General features: G+C 38.1%; 1 protein-coding gene across 2 annotated transcripts in view; it reads right to left on the reverse strand.

Moving 5' to 3' along the window:
* COL21A1 (collagen type XXI alpha 1 chain) overlaps positions 1-25,487 on the reverse strand; it is a 251,131-nt gene that overhangs the window by 20,007 nt on the left and 205,637 nt on the right. For both annotated transcript variants that reach the window (XM_055571783.1, XM_055571782.1), the window contains 3 exons: positions 5,917-5,961; positions 2,921-2,974; positions 1,197-1,250 (listed from right to left, as the gene is read on the reverse strand). In XM_055571783.1, the coding sequence (XP_055427758.1) occupies positions 1,197-1,250; positions 2,921-2,974; positions 5,917-5,961 (153 nt within the window). The remainder of the gene's footprint in view (positions 1-1,196; positions 1,251-2,920; positions 2,975-5,916; positions 5,962-25,487) is intronic.

The raw sequence follows: 25,487 nt of genomic DNA on the forward strand, positions 1-25,487 counted from the left end.
CTCTAAAATCTTTTATGGAAAGTCCAACAGATTTAACTGACCTCCAGCTCAGTGTGAGCAAATGATGGGAAGTGGCTAATTTTAAAACACTGATAAAATCTTAGGCTGTAGTTCTTAAGAATTAGAGCATCCAGAATCACGGAAGAGTCCATTGTATCCCAGTTATTTAAGGAGCATACAAATACTCTACTTTTCTTGCAAAATGACCTTGAGAAATGATGGAGAAGGCCCATTTGGTAGGCAACACTTCCTACTGCTAGGATCCACAATGTTCCAAGGACCCTCAGAGTTCACCCCTGGGAACAGGGCAGCTACTTTCCCTGACTCACTGGGTTCCCATGACATTTTATCCTATCTCTTTCTCTAGGTACTTTAGAAATTAAAAGTAGAATAGATAAGCCCATCTACTCATGTTGTATGCCAGGATCTATTTCCCTGGTCTAGTTCAAGGATGAATGCTTTCAAAAGAGCAGATTCCATCACTTTCTTTCAGAAAGCTATCCTAGAATCTACTCATTGGTCAAGAATAGTTTCTTAAGTCAAGCCAGAATCTACCCAATCTGATCCTCTAATAAGCCAAGAAAAAAAGAAATTCTCTTAGCGCCTGACTCTGAACACCTAGAAAATAGTTGAACCATGAAACTCAAAGAATTTCAGTTCTAACTTAAAAACAGCATCACCTGAAATCTCAACATATTTGTCAAGCTTGCCTTACTTTTTTAAAATGTGGAAGAGAATATGCCAACTAATGCCCAGTCCTGAGGGAGGAAACGCCTAATAAAACTCGTTACAAGGCATCTTACAAATAAAAATTCCACATATATTCCACAAAATAAAATACCAAAGAAGGGCTTGAAAGTTGGAAAAGTTACCTCCCTCATTACTAGAGATGCTCTAGATAGAGGCTTGAGCACTGGTTCCTTAGAATTCTGGGTGTTGCTCAGTGCGCCGGAGCTACCAGTGAGGCTGGAGGGCTGTCACGAGGATCCTGGACTCCTTCCAGCTTAAACTAGGGCTGCTTCACATTACTGTGCTTTATATGCTTGGTTTTCACCTAAGACTTCATTCCTCCAAGTGCTTGTTTACAGATTCATACCACATTCAAAATAATATCAGTGTAGTGAAAACTCTGACTGAAGTACATCAATGGTCATTTTGCACAGAGTCCTCGGTCTTATTAATTTCATTTTCTTTACCTTAGATCCTGGGGCTCCAGGCTGACCTGGTGAGCCATCGCTTCCCATCAAACCCTACATTTTAAGTGGGAATTGCAAGAGCAATTTAGAGAAGAATATTAAAAAGCAGTCAATCAAGTTATACAGTCCCATAATAATTAATCCACTAACGTGTAATGCAATATATGGGAAACTTCCCTTCACACAACCAAATAAAGGAGAATAAAGAATCACGTTATGCAAGATAACATGAAGGCCAGAAAAGCCCTTACAACTGGTTGCTTAAATCACCTACCAATAGCAAAAATTACCGGAAAGCTAGTAAAAAACAACTGTAAAGAAAAGTTTATTTTTCCAACACTCTCACTTTCTTCCTTTTCTCATGATGACCAACATCTAAATTTCTTCCTAAATATTATTTTGGTCAATTTTACTTACATTTTTATTTTCTTGAATAATGTTTTAACAGTGTTAAAATATAATAAATTCTCTGAATATAATAATCTGTAAGTTACAAATGGCTATATTTTTACTAATCATCTGATTCAAAATAAAACACTGAATAACTACTCTAGCAACAAGGAACTAATTTAATTTAGATTCAATTTATATACTATTATATATATTAAAAACATTTGCTTTCTCTTTATCATAGCAAAGGAAATGGGATAAGCAAAAATATTCAGTTAGCATTATCAGAAAACAGAATCTCAATATAGTCACACTGAAAATACCGTGTCATCACTACTATGCTTTGCTATCAATTTAGGCTGTTATCACAACTATAAAATGTAAAATATACTACTCATAGCACAGTATTTCAAATATTAGAAATATTAAATATACTTATTTTTGAAGTTCAATGAAGTTCTATTCAATACTTTCATTTTCTGGAAGCTAACTTAAATACTAGTAAATAATTAAGTTTAATATTTCAATGAAAAAATAATTTGATCATGATGATGGAGGTAGAGGAAGAATATTTCATACAAATCTTTCACCAAAATTTTATCAAATCTTTTCACAAGGTAAATACCTGCTTTTTAAATTTAAATAATTAAATGAAAAGTCAGAAACTATATTGTAAAGTAATTAACCTCCAATTAAAATAAATAAATTTATATTAAAAAAAGAAAAGTCAGAAACTATCAGATATTTTTTACCCAAAGTAAAAGCTGTTACAGGCAATTTGATCCATAGGTTAAAATCCACATCACTTTTAGTAATAACTTTCAGAAATTTTTTATGGAGTCTTATATACCATAGGATTTTCATAACTTTTAGTATCAAACTCATATGTCCCTTTACTCCCAAAACTTCCAAAATTATTTTCTCACTAATTTAGGAGCTTCCTATAACAACCTGTTCTGAATTTATTGTATTCTTCCTTATTTGTATAAATTTGTAAATTATCTAAAAAATAAAAAAGAACATTTATTTTTAGACCTTTTCATGGTGCTCAGTTTTTTTGGTTTTGTTTTTTTAAATAAAGAGCTGGAGTATTTGTTTTCTGATTTAGCTACAGTAAGAGTTCTTGATCTTGTCTTAGATAGCCAACTTTTTGAGCAGCTGAAGAAATCTATTCTCCTCTATAAAAATGGACAAAATCTTTTTCATACAAACAGATGGCAGTTGTGGAGCCTGTATGTCTCATTGCTGAACACCTGCATTGTATGAGGTTGAGAATGAGAACTCTGGGTACATCGCAACACTATTTCACACCCCAAAGAATGACACTAACGTACAGGTATTCCCGGAGCTCCTTTCTTCCCTAGCGGTCCTGGAGGCCCAATGTCTCCCTAAAAGTCAAATACAGATAAAGTTTAAAATTGCAAACAATCAATTCATCATTAGGAATTTCCTAGCAAAGCATTCTGGAGAAGGAAATGGGAACCTACTCCAGTATTCTTGCCTGGAAAATTCCATGGACAAAGGAGCCTGACAGGCTATATAGTCCATGGTGTCGCAGACTGGGACATGACTGAGCATATCATAGCATTAGATTTCAGCTTTGGGGATTGAGTGTTGACCTTATGCTCCAAGAATTTCTCTGAATCAAGAACATAAGCCCTCATCGTCTTTGAGAGAGTGCTGGTCTTATGAGAAGTAGGGGAAGTCTTCAAAGATCCTTTAATAAAACATACTCTCTATTACAACTATAATTATGAAGATTTGGAACTCTGCGGAAACCTCATTAGAGATAGAGATACAGGAAACAAGAGGGCTGGGGGTGTTGAGGGTACATGCTCAGGTTTCAGGAAACGACACTGGGCGGCTGAACACCTACAAAGGCTTAAGGCTCTCAAAGGCGGCTGAAGTGGTATACACAGGCCTGCCAAGCAGGGGCCAGCTAGGCTCCCCAAGCCCCAGCTAGGCTGACAGGATGCCTGCCTGCTAGGATGAAGCAATGAGCTCAGAATCAACGATCAAGACAAGAGAAGCAGAAAACCACAAGACTGAGAATCAAGAGCAGTAACAATGAACTGCAGATGTTAGAACAGCTAGAAACTGAATTTGGAGCTATTATCTGAAATCTTCACAAATGAAAGAACAGAATCATCAAAGACTATTAAGACTGAAAACAGAACAAGAGGCTATGAAGAATTAAAAACATGCTATTAGCACAGAGAACTATATTCAATATTTCCCTGGTGGCTCAGCTGGTAAAGAATCCTGCCTGCAATGTGGGAGACCTGGGTTTGATCTCTGGGTTGGGAAGATCCCCTGGAGAAGGGAAAGGCTACCCACTCCAGTGTTCTGGCCCGGAGATTTCCTCGGACTGTATCATCCACGGGGTTGCAAAGAGTTGGACACAACTGAGCAACACCACCCTTATGACAGAAAGTGAAGAGGAACTAAAAAGCCTCTTGATGAAAGTGAAAGTGGAGAGTGAAAAAGTTGGCTTAAAGCTCAACATTCAGAAAACGAAGATCATGGCGTCCGGTCCCATTACTTCATGGGAAATAGATGGGGAAACAGTGGAATCAGTGTCAGACTTTATTTTTCTGGGCTCCAAAATCACTGCAGATGGTGACTGCAGCCATGAAATTAAAAGATGCTTACTCCTTGGAAGGAAAGTTATGACCAACCTAGATAGCATATTCAAAAGCAGAGACATTACTTTGCCAACAAAGGTCCGTCTAGTCAAGGCTATGGTTTTTCCTGTGGTCATGTATGGATGTGAGAGTTGGACTGTGAAGAAGGCTGAGCACCGAAGAATTGATGCTTTTGAACTGTGGTGTTGGAGAAGACTCTTGAGAGTCCCTTGGACTGCAAGGAGATCCAACCAGTCCATTCTGAAGGAGATCAGCCCTGGGATTTCTTTGGAAGGAATGATGCTAAAGCTGAAACTCCAGTACTTTGGCCACCTCATGCGAAGAGCTGACTCATTGGAAAAGACTCTGATGCTGGGAGGGATTGGGGCAGGAGGAGAAGGGGACGACAGAGGGTGAGATGGCTGGATGGCATCACGGACTCAATGGACGTGAGTCTGAGTGAACTCCGGAAGTTGGTGATGGACAGGGAGGCCTGGCGTGCTGCGATTCATGGGGTCGCAAAGAGTCGGACATGACTGAGCGACTGAACTGAACTGAAATGAGCAACTTTCATGTCACATAAGGAAAAAGAATCTAAAAAGTCATTAAGTTTTATATATATATATATGTATATGTATATATAAATAAAACTGAATGACCTTGCTGCATACTTGAAACTAACACAACACTGTAAATCAGCTGTACTTCAAGAAAAAAGAATAAAAAGATATCATTGAAATTTGAAATTCTAGAAATGAAAATTATGATTGCTTATATTTTTGTATCAACTGATGGTTTAAACAGCAGGTTAGACACAGTAAAGGAAGAATAAATAGAAAATAAACTGGAAACATAACCAAAAAATTAACCAGAATTTAAGGATCAAGGATATGAAAGTAAGCAATTTAGAGATGGAGAGGACAAAATTAGAAGGAATGAGATATGTCTAACTAGATTTTCTAGAAAGAGCGGAAAGTGGAGAATGAAGAGAAGTAACATGGAGATTAACAGCCCACGTTGCTCAGAGTTAACAGAAATACCTACACAGAGCCAGGAAGGAAACTGAATTCCCACCAAGATGAATACAGATAAATCCATACCGAGACACACTGTGCTGAGCTTTAAGAACACTAAACACAAATAAAATACCTTAAAGAATGCCAAAAGAAGGGACAGATCACTTGCAAAAGAATGGTGATTAGAACAAGAGCAGATTTTTCATAGTTAACCATGGAAGCCGGGAAATGATAGTAGAAAAACTTCAATGTATCAAGAGGAAATAATCATCAGCCTTGAATTGTATACCCTACAAAAATCCTTTCTCAAACACAGAGTAAAATAAAGATATTAGTAATTAAATAAAAACTGAACATTTACAATCAAGACATCTGTACTAAAGGAATTTCTAAAGATATAGTTCAGGAAATAGAAAACTTACCCTGAAAGGGTGGTCTAAGAGAACAAGATAGAAAGTAACCAAGTAAAATAGAAAGTGTGTGCATAAATTCAAATTTATACTACCTGTATAAAACAACAAAAACAAATTGTAAGGTCAAAATAATAGCTTCCAAAATTAAATCATATTTGAACCATTAACTAGTGCCATAAATGCAACAAAATATATTCTATGTGAAGAGACATCACCACTTTGCCCTTTTCATAAACAGATCCCAGGCCCAAATCTTTCAACTTTCAGTCATACTTACTTTTTGTCCCATTAATCCTTGGTTTCCAGGAAATCCTGGGATTCCCTGAAAAGAAATAAAGTAGATTTTTAATTTAAAAAATTTAGACAGTATAATTAAAGAAGAATGGGCCAAAATGGGAGTTTTAACTTGCAAATGATGCCAATCATCAAGCATAGCTCTGGACAGCATGAAACTGCCATTTATAGGAATTAAATTTTGGAAAAGAAAAAATTTATAGGATTTAATATTATATGAACATGTACTGATATTTATAGCTTTAAATATAGACTTAAGAAAAGAAACTATGAGGATATTAACCTTGGCTCTTCTTTCAGAGAAACATAAGTGATAAAATAAGGATATTTCACTTGACCACTTTCTTACTTTACTTATAGTGATTAACACAAAAAGACTGTCAAATCATAGGAGTTCAAATGCAACAAAACAGGTCCAAAGGCCTCACAGTTTCTCAACTATAACTAAAACTAATGAAACTAAAGACTTCTCTTCAAACTGAGCCTTGAAACACCCAGGAACTTAACTCCTTATGTAAGATACAGTGCTCTTTCTCCTGATGACTTCCTTGCCAAGAAAATTGTGGAGCATATGCAGAGCAGTTTGTGGAGAGACACAAAGAGAGAAGGAAAGATAATTCATTCACCTGGTTCAACCCAAATGTACAAGTTCTCTAGCAAGATTCAGAGAAAATTAATGCTAATTGTCTAACTTTAAGAATAATGCCAGCACATTTATTGACAGGAAAGTAGTTCTATTGACATTCGATGCATTTACCAAAATGATCATTTATCACACATATTTATTGAACAGTGATGGTATCAATCAAAATTTATTTCTTCCTAGCCCCTTTCCATTTTCCTAGCTCCTTTCTTGATGACACTTCAATTGAACAAATGGCTATCATTTGTTTTGATGTAAATGTATTGACTCCGGCCAAAAAAGGGATTTGGAAGACAGGGAAATTGAGCACCATCAGTATTTCTCTGAAAGCCCTCTGCATCCTCAAGGCTTTCAAAGAACAGCAGTGGTCCTCCATAAATCAGGGCAATGAAATCAAGTATTTTCTACTGCAGGGAGAGTCTGCCATTGTTTTGACGTCACACCTTAACTATTAACACTTGTCCGTGTGGTAGCCACAATTATGGTGCAAGATACAGCACACAGTTCTAGTTTTAAAACCCAAACTTAAATTCCATAAAGTGGAATTCAGTTTGATCCTATTTGGCTCAATTCAGTTCACCCTTTGCAGACAACAAAAGTTGTATGAGAGCGATGACCATCAACAAGGGGCTCACACACAAGTTGAAAACACAAGTCTTTATAAACATACTAACTAGAGAAAAAATAAAACAACATAAAAATTTAAAGTAACATTATAATACATGAGCACAGTATGTCCATTAGCACTTTAAAGAGAAATCAAAAGTAAATAATTGAGTGATGAGTATAAAGAAAACAGAGTGATGTGAACTGTGTGCTTGTAAGGCAGAAAATGCATACTCTCAAAGCAGTCAGTCAAAGTCCACTTCAACAGTCCACATTTCAGCATGAAACCATCCAGAACCATATCCTATTCAAATACACACTCACACAAATTCAGTAAGATGATGAAGGTCTGAATGTAAACAAAATTCAAGTAAAATCTGCCTGTAAGCTCTTATCAGATGCAAGGTGGACTTACAGAGTTCTGCAGCTGCGTCAGCGCTGTGCTGCTTGGCCCCAAGAATTCCTAAAGAGATCCTGCAATTGCCCTGACACCGTCAGACCTGAGAAGCTGACTTTTGTGCCGCATAGAAACTTTTGTTACTTAAGGTTTCATCCCTGTTCAAATCTCTATGCTCTTACACAATCTATATTAGTAGTTATTAGTTACTCCTGTCTCTGCAGCCAACCCCACTGTCAGCAAGGCTACATTTTCACTCTGAAGGAAAAACAAAACTATGCCCAAACATCCCTGAGCAGCACCCAGGCCTCACCTCCTAGAAGGTCTTAAGAGCCCCCATTCCACCCAGATCAGTCCCTGGATTTGATTCAATACCTTTGATCTGAATAATTCTAATACTAAGCATGGTCTACATTAGGACACACCCACAAATCTTACATTATTTCAACATATCCAATATCTAATATTGAGAGTATTTGGGAGGATTTCAGATTAAGAAAAATAGATTCCTTTGCCTATTTCCTGTCTTCATAAATTAGTCAAACATGAATACATTCAGTCAAAGATATGAAAAGAAGTCATAATATCTTCTAGTTCAACTGTATCAAGAATTATTAAATACTTACTTCATAAATACCAAGCAAAACACATAATACTATATAATATTCAAAATAAAATGTAAAACAATTTATAAAAGCAATTCTTGGCAAAACTAATATAATACCACAAGCATGCATAGAATAAAAAACTGTTGAGAGAGAGGTTCATGAGAAGAACTGAAATCACTCAGAGCTATATTAGTTAATAAAATTCTCCTAGACAGTATTTTCCTGGGTCTCCCAATACGCTCACTGAAATTGACTAAACTTTGCCAATTTTGCACTAGTAGAAATATTATTCAAAACTATTTGAGTGTTACCAGTTTGTTGATTCAAAAGTATTTAGTAACAATTACTTCATAGGGTAAATGTTTTTCCAAGCAAACTATTTTATATTTCATATTCAGCCTGTGTGGTTTTGGGTTCAGGCTACTGTGAACATGTATAAGTAAAGACAGAAGCAAGAATTTTATTTGGTGAGAATAAAGGAACATGTTCCCTCCAGTTCTATGATTTCAGTTTGGGCTTGAAGAAGAGCAGAAAATCAAATGGAAAATCCTGTGTAATGCTGTGGTGAAAGAATGCTGACATGAAAAAATGTTCTAGAAGCTTCTCTGTAACCATTAAACCATTACTGTATAACAAAAAAGTCATTAAAAATAGAAATGCATGATTTAGAATAAAGGGTTTGGTGCCTATTTCCTAGAGACCACTTCATAATGAGGGAAATATGTCCATGATGCATTACTTAGAAAAGACAAGATATCACTTTATACTTTTCCACATGCAATGGAATATTTAACTCCTGAAGTTAGAGCATCTTGGGTCAACTCTGACTAGATTGGGTGCATTCCAGATGGTATGGTTGTTGACTCTTGGATCAAATCTGCTGTTAAGTAATGCAATAATTTCAATGTACAAAAACAAATCTAATCAACTAGTGGAATTTTTAAATCAAAAATTTCAACCTTTCTACAGAGTTTTACAGATATTTATTATCATACAATTATCAAAATATTAGAAGTATATAAAGTTTTCTTCTATTATATCAAGAAGGGATTTGCTCATTCCTAAAGATGCAATTCACGGGGTCGCAGAGTCGGACACGACTGAGCAACTAATCTGATCTGATCTGAAAGATGCAATGAATACAAAACACATATATTGACAGTATCATTCTTATTAGCTACAGACATTATAAATGATTATTAATAAAGGCCAGAATAGAAGCAGTTGAAAGTCTGGATTCTGGAGCCAGTCAGACCTTCATCTCATACTGATTGACTCCAGGCCAGATATTTAAATTAGAATCTCAGTGTCCCCATCTTATACATGATGAAAAATAACAGAACTTAGCTCTATGGTTGGTATATTATGTCAGTGAGTTCTCACCAGCACTTAGCTCGAGCTTCCTGGGTGGCTCAGATGGTAAAGAATCTGCATGCAATGTGGGAGACCTGGGTTTGATCCCTGAGTCAGGAAGATCCCTTGGAGGAGGAAATGGCAACCCACTCCAGTATTCTTGCCTGGAGAATCCCCATGAACAGAGGAGCCTGGCGGGCTACAGTCCATAGGGTCACCAAGAGTCAGACTTGACTGATCAAATAAGCACCCAGCACACAGCTCAGAGCTGGGACTAAAATAAACAAATTTGCGTGACTTTTCAGAGCTCATTCCTGAAAGTCGCAAAATAAATGAAGTCAATTCTTTTCCAAGACTCATTTTTTGTTTTCCTTCATTTTGAGGATTTTTTTTTTCTCGCTCCTTCTTCTTTTTTTAACATCTTCCCGCCTTGCCTTCCTCTACCTCATTCCCGAAAGTTCACACTGTGTTCGAGATGACTCTGGCAATCTAAGGCTTACCACTAGGGGGCACCAACAGGTTAGCATTGCCGCTCATTCAATAACTTTGCCTTTTCATGTTTGGCTGATTCTGACTGCAGAAAAATACTATAATGAGGTTCCAGATTAAGACGGAAGATTAGAACGATCCTGAGCTCATCCCCTCTCATGGACACACCAAATCACAACTGCATAGGGAACAACCATCTCTGAGAACAACCTGAAGACTAGCAAGACAGATTTTCTACAATTCAGGACAAAAGGAAAAGGCTACACAGGGGCAGAGAAGCAATCTGGTTATAATTCTCATCCCCAGTGTGAAGACCCACCAGTGGGAGGGGTATCAGAGCTGGAGAGGTGCCCCCTGAGGAGTGAGGGGTGTAAACCCCATGTCAAGATTCCCAGCCTGAGGCCCTACACTGGGAAGATGAGCTCCATAACATTTGGCTTTGAAAACCAGTGGGGTTACACTCGCTCCAAGTCCCAGGACAGATACAGCAGCTTGAAAAGCTCCTGGGTCATATGAGAAGGAGATCCTTTGAATAATTTATGGCAGGTGCTGGGGGACAGGGATCTGGTGGAGCTTCTCTGGGATCAGAAGTGCTGGCAGGCATCATTCTTTTTCACTCTCCACCTAGCTGGCCTGGTACTTCTGTCATTTTCTATCAACCTAGCTAATACCATGCATCCCTTTCCCCAGCATTCCCCAGAGGACCTGCCCTCGCTGCCTACTGCAAAGCCCCTCCCTCCCCATCCTACACAGCAGGCTGCCCCAGCACCCCTCCAGAGCAGCTCCTGATCCAGGGAGCCAACCCACACATCAGGGAGCCAACCCACACATCAGGGAGCTATCACAGCCCAATCACAAGAGGAGGACACATGTGACCCACACAGGAGATACCCCAGGAGCACCTGACTCTGGTGACCAGAGGAGACTGTACCACTCAGCTCCACAGGACATCTTGTACATAAGACTGCCCTTTCAAATCCGGGAGATGTAGCCATTATACCTAATACATAGAAAGAGACATATAGATTTGGGCAAAGTGAAGAGATGAAAGAATACCTTCTGCCCTTCTGCATGAAAGAAAAAGATAAAACCTCAGAGAGAGAACTAAATGAAATGGAGATAAGACATTTTCCAGGTAAAGAGTTCAAAGTAACGGTCTCAGAGATGCTCACTGAACTCTGGGGACAAATGGCCTAACCCAGTGAGAATATCCATAAAGAGATAGAAAATATTTTTTTTAAAAAAAGCAACAGGAACTGAAGAATACTGAATATGAAATGAAACACAGACTGGAAGGAATCAACAACAGATTAGAGAATGCAGAAAAATGGATCAGTGATCTGGAGGACACAGTAGTGAAAATCACCCAATAGGAGTAGAAAAAAGGAAAAAGAAACCAAAAAAAAAAAAAAAATTAGGATAGTTTAAGGGATGTCTGGGACAACACCAGGCAAACCACCATTTACATTATAGGGGTTCTAGAAGGAGAAGCGGAGAAGGCACTGGCACCCCACTCCAGTACTCTTGCCTGGAAAATCCCATGGACAGAGGAGCCTGGTAGGCTGCAGTCCATGGGGTAGCTAAGAGTCAGACACGACTGAGGGACTTCACTTTCACTTTTCTGCATTGGAGAAGGAAATGGCAACCCACTCCAGTGTCCTTGCCTAGAGAATCCCAGGGACGGGGGAGCTTGGTGGGCTGCTGTCTATGGGGTTGCACAGAGTCAGACACGACTGAAGGGACGACAGAGGATGAGATGGCTGGATGGCATCACTGACTCAATGGACGTGAGTCTCAGTGAACTCCAGGAGTTGGTGATGGATTCATGGGGTCACAAAGAGTCGGGCATGACTGAGTGACTGATCAGTTCAGTCACTCAGTCATGTCCGAATATTTGTGACACCATGGACTGCAGCACGCCAGGCTTCCCTGTCCATCACCAGCTCCTGGAGCTTGCTCAAACTCATGTCCATCAAGTTAGTGATGCCATCCAAGCATCTCATCCTCTGTCATCCCATTCTCCTCCTGCCTTCAACCTCTCCCAGCATTAGGGTCTTTTCCAATGAGTCAGTTCTTTACATCAGGTGGCCAAAATATTGGAGTTTCAGCATCAGTCCTTCCAATGAACAGTCAGGGCTGATTTCCTTTAAGATTGACTGGTTTGGTATTGGCACAAAAATAGACCCACAGATCAATGGAACAGAATAGATAGCCTGGAAATAAACCCACACTTGCATGATCAATTAATTTACAAATAAAAAGCCAAGAATATAGTGGTGGGGGGGGGAGTCTCTTCAGTAACTGAGATGGGAAAACTGGAGTTACATGCAAAATAATCAAACTGGAGCACTGTCTTACACCATAACTCAAAATGGATTAAAGACTTAAAAGTAAGACCTGAAACCATAAAACTCCAGGAGAAATTTTTTGGATCCGGCTCCTCAAGCAACAGCAACAAAACCACAAATAAACAAATGGGACTATATCAAACTAAAAAACTTTCATACTGAAGGAAACCATAAACAATGAAAAGGTAACCTACTGGTTGGGAGAAGATATTTGCAAATTATGTATCTGATCAGATCAGTCACTCAGTTGTGTCTGACTCTTTGCGACCCCATGAATCGCAGCACGCCAGGCCTCCCTGTACATCACCAACTCCTGGAGTTCACTGAGACTCACATCCATCGAGTCAGTGATGCCATCCAGCCATCTCAACCTCTGTCATCCCCTTCTCCTCCTGCCCCCAATCCCTCCCAGCATCAGAGTCTTTTCCAATGAGTCAACTCTTCGCATGAGATGGCCAAAGTACTGGAGTTTCAGCTTTAGCATCATTCCTTCCAAAGAAATCCCAGGGCTGATCTCCTTCAGAATGGACTGGTTGGATCTCCTTGCAGTCCAAGGGACTCTCAAGAGTCTTCTCCAACACCACAGTTCAAAAGCATCAATTCTTCGGTGCTCAGCCTTCTTCACAGTCCAACTCTCACATCCATACATGACCACAGGAAAAACCATAGCCTTGACTAGATGAACCTTTGTTGGCAAAGTAATGTCTCTGCTTTTGAATATGCTATCTAGGTTGGTCATAACTTTCCTTCCAAGGAGTAAGCGTCTTTTAATTTCAGGGCTGCAGTCACCATCTGCAGTGATTTTGGAGCCCAGAAAAATAAAGTCTGACACTGTTTCCACTGTTTCCCCATATATTTCTCATGAAGTGATGGGACCAGATGCCATGATCTTCGTTTTCTGAATGTTGAGCTTTAAGCCAACTTTTTCACTCTCCACTTTCACTTTCATCAAGAGGCTTTTTAGTTCCTCTTCACTTTCTGCCATAAGGGTGGTGTCATCTGCATATCTGAGGTTATTGATATTTCTCCCGGCAATCTTGTTCCAGCTTGTGTTTCTTCCAGTCCAGCGTTTCTCATGATGTACTCTGCATAGAAGTTAAATAAACAGGGTGACAATATACAGACTTGACATACTCCTTTTCCTATTTGGAACCAGTCTGTTGTTCCATTTCCAGTTCTAACTGTTGCTTCCTGACCTGCATACAAATTTCTCAAGAGGCAGATCAGGTGGTCTGGTATTCCCATCTCTTTCAGAATTTTCCACAGATAGAGGGTTAAAATTCAAAATATACAAAGAATTCATATATCAACATCAAAAAAATAATTAATCCAATTAAAAAATGGGAAGTGGACCTGAATAGGAATTTCTCCAAGAAAAGCATACAGATGGCCAAATACACATGAAAAGATGCTCAACATTGCTATTCACCAGGGAAATGCAAATTAAAATCACAATGAGATATCACTTCACACCTGTAAGTATGGCGATTAACAAATAGGCAAAAAATAACAAGCATTGGTAAGGATGTAGAGAAAAGAGAATCCTTGTGCGCTGCTGGTGGGAGTGTAAATTGCTACAGCCACTATGGAAAATAGAAGGGAGGTCCATCAAAAAACTAAGAATAGAATTACCATATGGTCCAACAATTCCACAAAGTGGTAGTCACCAGAGGGGGTGGGTGGGGTGCTGGGCAAAACAGGTGAAGGAATTAACGGGCACAAATTTTCAGTTATAAGACAAATAAGCCTCAGGGATGTGCAGATGTGCTGTACAGCACAGGGAATAGAGTACATAATATTGTAATAACTTGGCATGGTGACATGGCTACTAGACTTACTGAGGCTATCAATTTGTAAAGAACAGAAATGTCTCATTATAATGTAGTATGGTGATATTGTAACATGAAAATACTGTAATATTCTATGCAAACTATACTTCATTTTTTAAAAGGGAAAATGCTATAATGACATTGACTTTTTAGTCTTTTGGACTCTGTGGGAGAGGGAGAGGGTGGGATGATTTGGGAGAATGGCATTGAATATGAAACGAGTCGATACTGGATGCTTGGGGCTGGTGCACTGCGACGACCCAGAGGGATGCTACAGGGAGGGAGGAGGGAGGAGGGTTCAGGATGGGGAACACATGTATACCTGTGGCGGATTCATTTCGATATTTGGCAAAACCAATACAATATTGTAAAGTTTAAAAATAAAATTAAAAAAATATATATATATATATTTTAAGTATGTTTCATTACTATTTTTGAGAAAGAAACATGTTTGCAGTGGAACTCTGCAATGTTTTCAATTTTTTATTAATTCCACACTAACTGGCAGATCATGACAAATGATGTACAAAAGGTTATTTTGTAGTGAAATAATTCTGAAGAGAAGTAACATAATCATAGCTGCCAGACCAAAAAGCAACCATTATACAAGTACTTGCAATAAATCCTTATAAGGAAATTATCAGTTTATGACACCCTTTAAAACAATTTTACTACTCCCTTTCATCTTTAAGGGGATGAAAAGGAATCTAAGAAACAAAGGTTGAAGTTATTCTCCCTAGTCTACAGACTAGGACTCACTTGGAGATGGACTCAAAATAGCCAAAGATAATTTCAACAAAAAATGCCTTGTAAATAATTTTTATCTACTTGTGTTTATATATAACAGAAAATACCACCAGTTTGACATAATAAGCTACAGAATAAGACCAGGGCTATCATAGGAAGACTCTCTGGGAGAGCCCGTGCAAAGTTGGTTCATGTGACCTGCATTTTTCTTTTGCACCTAAAGTCACCTCTTCATTTTCTCTTTTTCTTTAAAAATTTGTATTGACATATAGTTGATCTACAATGTTGCATTTGTTTCAAGTGTACAGCTAGTGATTCAGTTATTTGGTGGTGGTGTTCAGTCGCTCAGTGACTCTGACCCCATGAATTGCAGCACGCCAGGCATCTCTGTCCTTCAGCATCTCTCAGAGCTTCCTCAAACTCAATGTCCATTGAGTCGGTGATGCCATCCAACCATCTCATCCTCTGTCATCCCCTTCTCCTCTTGCCTTCAATCTTTCCCATATCAGGGTCTTTTCTAATGAGTAAGCTCTTTGCATCATGTGGCTGAAGTATTGGAGTTTCAGCTTCAAAACCAGTCCTTCCAATTAATATTCAGGGTTGATTTCTTTTAGAATGGACTGATTTGATTTCCTTGTAGGCCAAGGGACTCTCAAGAGTCTTCTCCAACACCAAAGTTCAAAAGTATCAATTCTTTGGCAGTCAGCTTTCTTTATGGTCCAACTATCACATCCATATGACTACTGGAAAAATCATAGCTTTGACTCGATGTACCTTTGTTGGCAAAGTAATGTCTCTGCTTTTTCATATGCTGTCTAGGATGATCATTGCTTTTCTTCCAAGGAACAAGCATATTTTAACTTCATGTCTGCAGTCACCATCTGCAGTGATTTTAAAGCCCAAAAAAATAAAGTCTCTGTTTCCATTGTTTACCCTTCTATTTGCCATAAGTGATGGGACCAGATGCCATGATCTGAGTTTTCTGAATGTTCAGTTTTAAGTCAGCTTTTTCACTCTCCTCTTTCACTTTCATCAAGAGGCTCTTTAGTTCCTCTTCATTTTCTGCCATAGGGTGGTGTCATCTGCATATCTGAGGTTATTGATTTTTCTCCCAGCAATCTTGATTCCGGTTTGTGATTCATGCAGCCCATAATTTCACATGATGTACTTTGCATATAAGTTAAATAAGCAGGGTGACAATATAGAACCTTGATGTACTCCTTTCCCAATTTGGAATCAGTCTGCTGTACCATATCTGGTTCAAACTGTTGCTTCTTGACCTGCATACAGATTTCTCAAGAGGCAGGTCAGGTGGTCTGGTATTCCCATCTCTTGAAGAATTTTCCACAGTTTGTTGTGATACACACAGTCAGTGGCTCTAGCGTCAATGAATCAGAAGTAGATTTTATCTGGAATTCTCTTGCTTTTTCAATGATCCAACAGATGTTGGCAATTTGGTCTCTGGTTCCTCTGCCTTTTCTAAATCCAGCTTGAACATCTAGAAGTTCTCAGTTCTTGTACTGTTGAAGCCTGGCTTGGAGAATTTTGAGCATTCTTTGCTAGAATGTGAGATGAGTGCAATTGTGTGACAGTTTGAACATTCTTTGGCATTGCCTTTCTTTGGGATTGGAATGAAAACTCACCTTTTCTAGTCCTGTGGCCACTGCTGGGTTTTCCAAATTTGCTGGCATATTGAGTGCAGTACTTTCACAGCATCATCTTTTAGGACTTGAAATAGCTCAGCTGGAATTCCATCACCTCCACTAGTTTTGTTCGTAGCCCACTTGACTTCACATTCAAGGATATCTGGCTGTAGGTGAGTGATCACACCATTGTGGTTATCTGCGTCATTAAGATCTTTTCTGTATAGTTTTTCTGTGTATTCCTGCTACGTCTTCTTATTATCTTTTGCTTCTGATAGGTCCATACTGTTTCTGTCCTTTATTATAAGTGCCCATCTTTGCATGAATATCTCTGATTTTTTTGAAGAGATCTCTAGTCTTTCCCATTCTATTGTTTTCCTCCATTTCTTTGTACTGATCACTTAGGAAGTCTTTCTTATCTCTCCTTGCTTTCTTTGGAACTCTGCATTCTAAGGGGTATATCTTTCCTTTTCTCTTTTGCCTTTCACTTCTTTTCTTTCCTCAGCTATTTGTAAGTTATACATGTAACATCCATTCTGTTTCAGATTCTTGAGTTATACATACACATATATCCATTCTGTTTCAGATTATTTTCCCGTATAGGTTATTACAGAGTATTGAGAACAGTTCTCTGTGTTATACAGCAGGTCCTTGTTAGTTAGCTATGTTTTATATAGCAGTACTCTTGCCTGGAAAATCCCATGGACGGAGGAGCCTGGTAGGCTGCAGTCCATGGGGTCGTGAAGAGTCAGACACGACTGAGTGACTTCACTTTCACTTTTCACTTTCATTCACTGGAGAAGGAAATGGCAATGCACTCCAGTGTTCTTGCCTGGGGAATGCCAGGGACAGCGGAGCCTGGTGGGCTGCCATCTATGGGGTCACACAGAGTCAGACACGACTGAAGCGACTTAGCAGTAGCAGCAGCAGTATATATGTTAATCCCAATATTCTGTTTTTTTAATCCAAGAAGATATTCTAATGAATTTTGCTGTTGTTAAAGTATTGTTTTTCATGACAAGAAAAATCTTATCAAATTGAAATAATACACCCAATAACCCAGAGGATGCAAGGAAGAGAACTGAGAGATCCAGGGGCAGAAACTGTACTTCCATATCACAGGAAAGTCATGTAGCTTTCCTGAGCCCCCAAATCTGGGAAAGTAACCTATCTGTCGACATAAGTGAGTCAAAAGTGATCATGCCTGTGAAGTACAGTACCTAGTAAAAGGATAGATGTCTGTAGATGTACGTAAAACTAAAAACAATTCCACTTGAAAGATAAAGCTCCTAAATCATACCAGAGTTGTTCTAAAGTGAGCTCTGACCCTCTGAAAACCTATAAAGTGCGGGCTACACTTTTGGTTCCATGGAACTCAAATTGTGGCAAATTTCTCATTAAGGAGAAAACAGGAAATGAATTTTTCCAAGACCGTTTTAGCTGACTCAGTGGCTAAGTAAAAACTGTACATCTTTTTTTTTTTTTCCAGAAAAATCTGAAAATTGTATTTCTTTTTTTTTTTTTTTTTTTTTTGCAATTTCACATATGCTGGAAGTCACCAAACAAAAAAATATTTTAAAACAGCAAATCAAGATGAAGCTAGTTTGATGAACAAAACAGATGAATGTTTAACCTTAGTTAATTTATATGGTTAAAAAAAATCCACTTATTTGAAAATTATATTAAATTTGCTATCTTCTATGTATCTTATGGACTTCCCTGGTGGCTCAGATGATAAAGAGTCCACCTGCAATGCAGGAGACTTAGGTTCAACCTTGGGTTTGGAAGGAAATGGCAACGCATTCCAGTATTCTTGCCTAGAGAATTTCATGGATAGAGGAGCCTGGTGGGCTACAGTCCATGGGATCACAGTCAGACACGACTGAGCAACTTCCACTAATATGTTTTAATTATAATAATATTTTTGAAATATTGTGTATACTATTACATGTAACCAGTGCATACAATGCATATCTCCATTTTTCCTATTGAAACATAATGAGATGATTGATTAATTAACAGTCACTAATGGAAAAATCATCACACTGGAGTAAAAGCTTCACACATGAATTTGGGTGGGCAGGAAACAAAATATTTAGTCCATAGCATGACCCAATAATTTTCCATTGTATGGAAATACTACATTTTGCTTATCATTTCATTAGTTGACAGGCATTTAGGTTGTTTCCACTTTTTGGTTATTATAAATAATGCTACTATGAACACTTGTACACAAGTTGTGTGTGGATGCATGCTTTCAGTATACCCATGTATCTTGGGTATACACCTAGGCATGGAATTGCTAGTTCATATAACAACTCTGTGTTTAACCATTCAAGGAACTGCCAATCTGATTTCTCAATGGCTGTACCATTATATATATATATATATATATATATATATATATATATCAGATCAGGTCAGATCAGTCGCTCAGTCATGTCTGACTCTTTGTGACATATATATATATATATATAAAATTTATATATATATTTGTTGCTGTACCAGCATTATATTAAGACTCTGATTTCTCCAAATTTTCACCAATGCTTATTATTGTCTGTCTTTCTTATTATAATCATCCATCTTATTGGGTGTGAAGTAATACCTCATTGTGGTCTTGATTTTTATTTCCCTAATGACTAATAATATTGAATGTGCTTTCACACATTTATTGTCATTTTTCTTTTTTTTTTTAGTGTTCTCACACATTAATTTTTTTTTCTTGGAGTATAGTTGATCTGGAGTATAGCAAGAAGGTCCAAACAGTCCATCCTAAAGGAAATCAGTCCTGAATATTCATTGGAAGGACTGATGCTGAAGCTGAAACTCCAATACTTGGGCCACTGGATGCGAAGAACCTGACTCATTGGAAAAGACCCTGATGCTGGGAAAGATTGAGGGCAGGAGGAGAAGGGGACAACAGAGGATGAGATGGTTGGATGGCATCACCAACTCAATGAACATGAGTCTGAGTAAACTCTGGGAGTTGGTGATGGACAGGGAAGCCTGGTGTGCTGCAGTCCATGGGGTCACAAAGAGTAGGACACGACTGAGTGAATGAACTTAACTGAACTGAAAGGACAAATACACAAGAATACACAGAAGAACTGTACAAAAAAGGTCTTATTGACCTGGATAACCACAATAATGTGATACCTCACCTAGAGCCAGACGTCCTGGAGTGTGAGGTCAAGTGGGCCTTAGGAATTCTCACAATCAACAAAGCTAGTGGAGGTGATGGAACTCCAGCTGAGTCATTTCAAATCCTAAAAGATGATGCTTTTACAGTGCTGCACTCAATATGTCAGCAAACATAGAAAACTGAGCAGTGGCCACAGGCCTGGAAAAGGTAGTTTTCACTTCAATCCCAAAGAAGAACAATGCCAAAGAATGTTCAAACTACCACACAACTGTACTCATTTCATATTAGCAAGATAATGCTCAAAATCCCTCAAGCTAGGCTTCAACAGTACATGAACTGAGAACTTCCAGATGTATAAGCTAAATTTAGTAAAGTCAGGAACCAGAGATCAAATTGCCAAAATCCACTGGATCATAGACAAAGCAAGGAAATTCCAGAAAAACATGTGTTTTGTTGATTATGTTAAAGCCTTTGACTGTGTGGAAAATTCTTCAAGATATGGGAATATCAGACCACCTTACCTGCCTCCTGAGAAACTTGTATGTCAGTCAAGAAGCAACAGTTAGAACTAGATATGAAACAAAGGACTGGTTCCAAATTAGACAAGGAGTACATCAAGGCTGTATATTGTCACTCTGCTTGTTTAACTTAGGTACAGAGTATATCATGTGAAATGCCAGGCTGAATGAAGCTCAAGCTGGAATCAAGATTGCCCGGAGAAATATCAATAACGTCAGATATGGAGATGACACCATTCTAATGGCAGAAAGTGAAGAGGAACTAAAGAGCCTCTTGAAGCTGAAAGAGGATAGTGAAAAAGCTGACTTAAAACTCAACATTCAGAAAACTAAGATCATGGCATCTGGTCCTATCACTTCATGGCAAATAGATGGGAAAAAAATGGAAATAGTGACAGATTTCATTTTCTTGGGCCCCAAAATCACTGTGGACACTGACTGCAGCCATGACATTAAGAAACAACTCTCCTGAAAATTATTTGCGTTGAAGTATTTTTGATTTATGAGTTTCTACCAATTGAATTTTCATATGCCTCTCTGATTAAAAACTACTGTAGATCATTCTCTCACCAGTCTTTAACCTTTCATCAAAAAGAAAAAAAAAAATCTTCATACTCTGCCTTTCGTAACTAACTTCACTTGTCTTTAATGGCTTTCAACAGTCTTTGGCCACCTGATGCAAAGAGCTGACTCATTTGAAAAGACCGTTATTCTGGGAAAGATTGATGGCAGGAGGAGAAGAGAATGACAGAGGATGAGATGGTTGGGTGGTATCACCGACTCGATGGACATGGGTTTGGGTGGACTTTGGGAGTTGGTGATGGACAGGGGGGCCTGGCGTGCTGCAGTTCATGGGGTTGCAAAGAGTCTGACATGACTGAGCAACTAAACTGAAGTGAACTGAACAGTCTTAATCCACAGTAGGATTTTGATACACTCTTCTGTACAATATAAGTTTCTTGAGTGAATTTTCTGTTTTCCTATCTACAGAATAAATGTTCCAACTAAAACCATTTGGTACAGTGTTGTACCAACTGGTACGTGATTGTACCAAGTGAGCAATTCCATGATTGCTCAGCAAATATTTGCACCTAACTACCCATCTTAATAAGAGCCGTCGACAGTTCTAAAGCTCTCTGTGGATGTGTGCTCAGTCGCTCAGTCTTGTCGGACTCTTTGCCACCATATGGACTGTAGCCTGCCTGTCTCCTCTGTCAATGGGATTTCTCAGGCAAGAATACTGGAATGTGTTGCCATTTCCTCCTCCAGGGGATCGTCCTGACCCAGGAATCAAACCCACATCTCCTGCATCTCCTGCATTGGCAGGTGGATTCTTTATCACTGCGCCACCTAGGAAGCCCCTAAAGCTCTCTGCTGCTAAGTCACTTTAGTCATGTCTGACTCTGTGCGACCCCATAGACAGCAGCACACCAGGCTCCCCCATCCCTGGGATTCTCCAGACAAGAACACTGGAGTGGGTTGCCATTTCCTTCTCCAATGCATGAAAGTGAAAAGTGAAAGTGAAGTCGCTCAGTCGTGTCCGACTCTTCGCGACCCCATGGACTGCAGCCCACCAGGCTCCTCCGTCCATGGAATTTTCCCAGGCAAGAGTACTGGAGTGGGGTGCCATTGCCTTCTCCACTAGTGGTTTTAATCCAGTTTTGATATATATTGTTCAGAAGTTCTTCATATTTCACCTAAATCCACCAATAAAGCATCTTCTTTTTCCATAGACAGCAGAAAGGAAGAATATTGTATCACAACAAAAATTATTCATAGTTCCAAGAACAAATAAATCATTATGCAATTCCTTTACTCTAGTTTAATTTTAATTTTACTTTATAAATTACTCTTTATACTTTATTTTCAAGAAATATTTTTATTGAAAAAGTCTAAAACTTATGTTATAATTAAATTACTAAAATAAATGCATATTCTAATATCTTGTGTTGATCATTTTCAATTGATTAGATTAATTGTGAACCATTAGAGTAGTACAGGACTTCTGGAATGTAATAATAAATACTAGTCTACTCATGATTAATCTTTTGTTAAAACATACCTTTTTTCTACAACTTCCAAAGTGTGAATCTTTGCCAAAAGCATTTCAAACCCATAATCTTTTAATGAAGCAAGATCAAAATCAGGTAAGAAGCTAATAGTTAACTGATTGCCAATAGTTCTAGGTACTTAGTTAGTTTATAAAATCAAGACCAAGAAAAACACCTAACTACAACTAAACTACTTCTATTTCAAACAATGGAACACTTTAGTTCAGTACTGAAAGTTACAAAAGTCATTTTATAAACTAAGTACCTAGAACTATTAGCAATCAGTTAACTAATTATTAGCTTCTTTTCTGATTCTCAAAAATAAAAATGTATTTTTGATATAAGCAAAAATGTATTTTGATATAAGCAAATGTACTTTGCTTAAAAATGTATTTTGATATAAGCAAATGTATTTTGATATAAGCAAAATTTTTCAAGTGCTTTTTCAGAAATTCCCCATCTGTGTTTTCACCTCCCTTAAACATACCTAGAACACCAATGATATTCTGGTGTCAACTCTCAAGGCATCAGAACATTTGATTCAGTTTTCAGTGTGTTACACACTCAAGCATTTTGAAATCTTTTTTAAAAAAACAGAAACCAAGAAATAGATCTTTAAAATGAAATTATCTAGTTACCAAAAGATGCATTCCTCAGCTCATACAAAAAAATATAGCTACCACACCTATGAAAGTAGAAAGAATATGAAATTTCCTTATTTCATCTGCTAACATACCTAGATAGATCATGAACCGAGAATTACAATAAACTATGCCTTTGTCTTGAAAAATACTGTTTTGTTAATTATGTATTTTCATGCCTTGAAAAAAGAACTTATTTGGACTAATTCAAGGGTATCATATAAGAACCTTATAGCAAAAGTTTTTAATGAAAGTATACAAAACCTCCCTTGGTCCCATTATGACTGCAGAAGATAATTTTAAAGCCAAAATCTTAAAAGCCTTGAAGTCTAGACTCAATATCCTGTACCAATTGTAGTGCCAGTTTCCTTTCAACCACTCTCTTCAAAACAGAGATGAGTGTCACCAATCCCCACACCAGCAGAAACACAGAGCCCCCTGGAAGCAACAAAGACTTTCTATAGACTCAAAGAATTCATCACTTCTTCTGAGAATAAATCATGCATCCTTTCATACGTTCAACTGAATTTATTCATCTTGTCATTTCAGGATTCAAGAAAGCCTCTTTCAAATTAAAGAAATGAATCAAGAAGAAGATTCAAATAAAGAATTCTTAAATGCTTACTAACAGTCTAACAATGATTTTAAAAGGTTTCTTCAAAACATCAGTAAGAAACATAATCAGTACCATAATTCACAGAGCTTCTAAATTTAAAATCCACAGTGTTGTTTTATAAAGTTCTTCGATGGTGGTCAGATTTTACTGTATCAGTGGAATCATTTGTAATAGGAAAGAAACATATTCATAAGTAAACCTAGTGGAACTTGATGAACTAATTTGTAGATAACAGACCAACGCTTGCTTTTAAGATTAAAGAATATTTTGCGGTCATGACAATGCCAAACATCATTCTTTGGGAGACCAAAAAGTTGCATATACTGGTTACAAATGTATTAAAACCTGTAGACCAATGGGATGTTTATGTGTTTTAATTCAAAATGCACTCTAAGAGTTATTCTCAATAGGTTTTAAAACATAACCCTGGAACTAGCACTATTACAATAATAAAGATAATTGAATTTTCAAAATGTTCTCAGTTGTTAAATGTGAGTTGCCTTCACCCTAAGTGCCTTGTGAAATTCTTAACAGCAGATATCAGGTTTAAAAGGTTGTTTCACTCAACACATACCAAGGAAGTGCCACTCCTGGTTCCTGTAAGAGGAGTGGGGAAAAAAAAATCTTACAAATATGTACTGACTTTAAAAAGCTTGCCATACAATTGCAAATCAAATAAGAGCAACATCAAAACTAGTGGGGTTTTTGTTTCCTCTTACCTTTCTCCTTTAAGTAAAAAATAAAGCCAAGTGAGCAAATAAAGACACGTCCACATTGCTAGTATATAATAAAGTGGATTATTCCATGTGGGAAACACGACAGCAATTCAACATTAACTTCCCTCAAGGATTTTCTGCCCCTGACCTCTGTGCATAAAATGGCATGTCAAATAATTACACCACAGAAAAGGTGAGGAAACAAAAAACCTACTTGTCTCTTAAGTAAATGATAACTTGGACCACCTCAGCAGTTAACACACACTACAAAGAGAAGCATAAGATGTGGTTTAGTGAAAATTCAAAAGGTATGAGGAAATGAAACAAAAGCCTCTATGAGTCAATGTCCTCAAATACAATACAATGATCCCCACATCTGCATCTCTGGAAAAATGATACGGCAAGTGTGTGCAAAATAAAATGACTTGAGGCATCCTTAACAAAGAAAGATGTGCTCACCTCCATAGATCCAGGAAGTGTGGCATCCTATCTTTCATCCTCGTGGGGCTCCAGAGATCTTAGCTCAAAGAGTGGAACCCAAGTTCTGCCTGCAAGTCCTCACCAAGAGCCATTGCACCCTGAGCACAGTGGGTGGGCTGGTGATCAGAGAACTAAGGATGTGATGGATCAGACACTTGAGAAGAAAAGCTACGATAAACACAAGACATTGCTGGGTTCCAACCAGCACAGAACAGCTATGATGAACAGTGGGGGAAACGATGACAGTTCAGGTAACTTGGTCACCAACCCCCAGCAAAAGCCAAGTAGCTGACTGACTTGATAATTTGTCAAAAATCAATGTGCACAGTTATTGTGTCAACTACAAGTAAATTTGGCATGATGCTGTTCCCTTACTGCCCTGTCTCCCCATCCACCTAACTGCACAAGGTAAATTCAGAGTGATTTAGTAAGAAGTTAAGAAAACACATTTCCAACAACTGAGAATTCCTTGAAGCAATCTGATTTTGTGCCATTCCTTGGCACAAAAATGGAAATACAACCTGACAAACTTCATATGTTTGAAAAACAAAGAAACACTGCAAAACACGCAAAAGCCAGGCCTTATATTTTTATAATGTATTATAATAACCATATCATGCTTACAGGAGAAAATAAAACACAGACAGGCAAAAGCAGGCATCAAAACGCAAACTGGGGAGGAAAAATAAGCAGAGTAACCAAAACGTGATTAAACCAAACTTTT

The sequence above is a fragment of the Bubalus kerabau genome, chromosome 3, assembly GCF_029407905.1.
Source record: "Bubalus kerabau isolate K-KA32 ecotype Philippines breed swamp buffalo chromosome 3, PCC_UOA_SB_1v2, whole genome shotgun sequence".
In the NCBI taxonomy this organism is placed as follows: domain Eukaryota; kingdom Metazoa; phylum Chordata; class Mammalia; order Artiodactyla; family Bovidae; genus Bubalus; species Bubalus kerabau.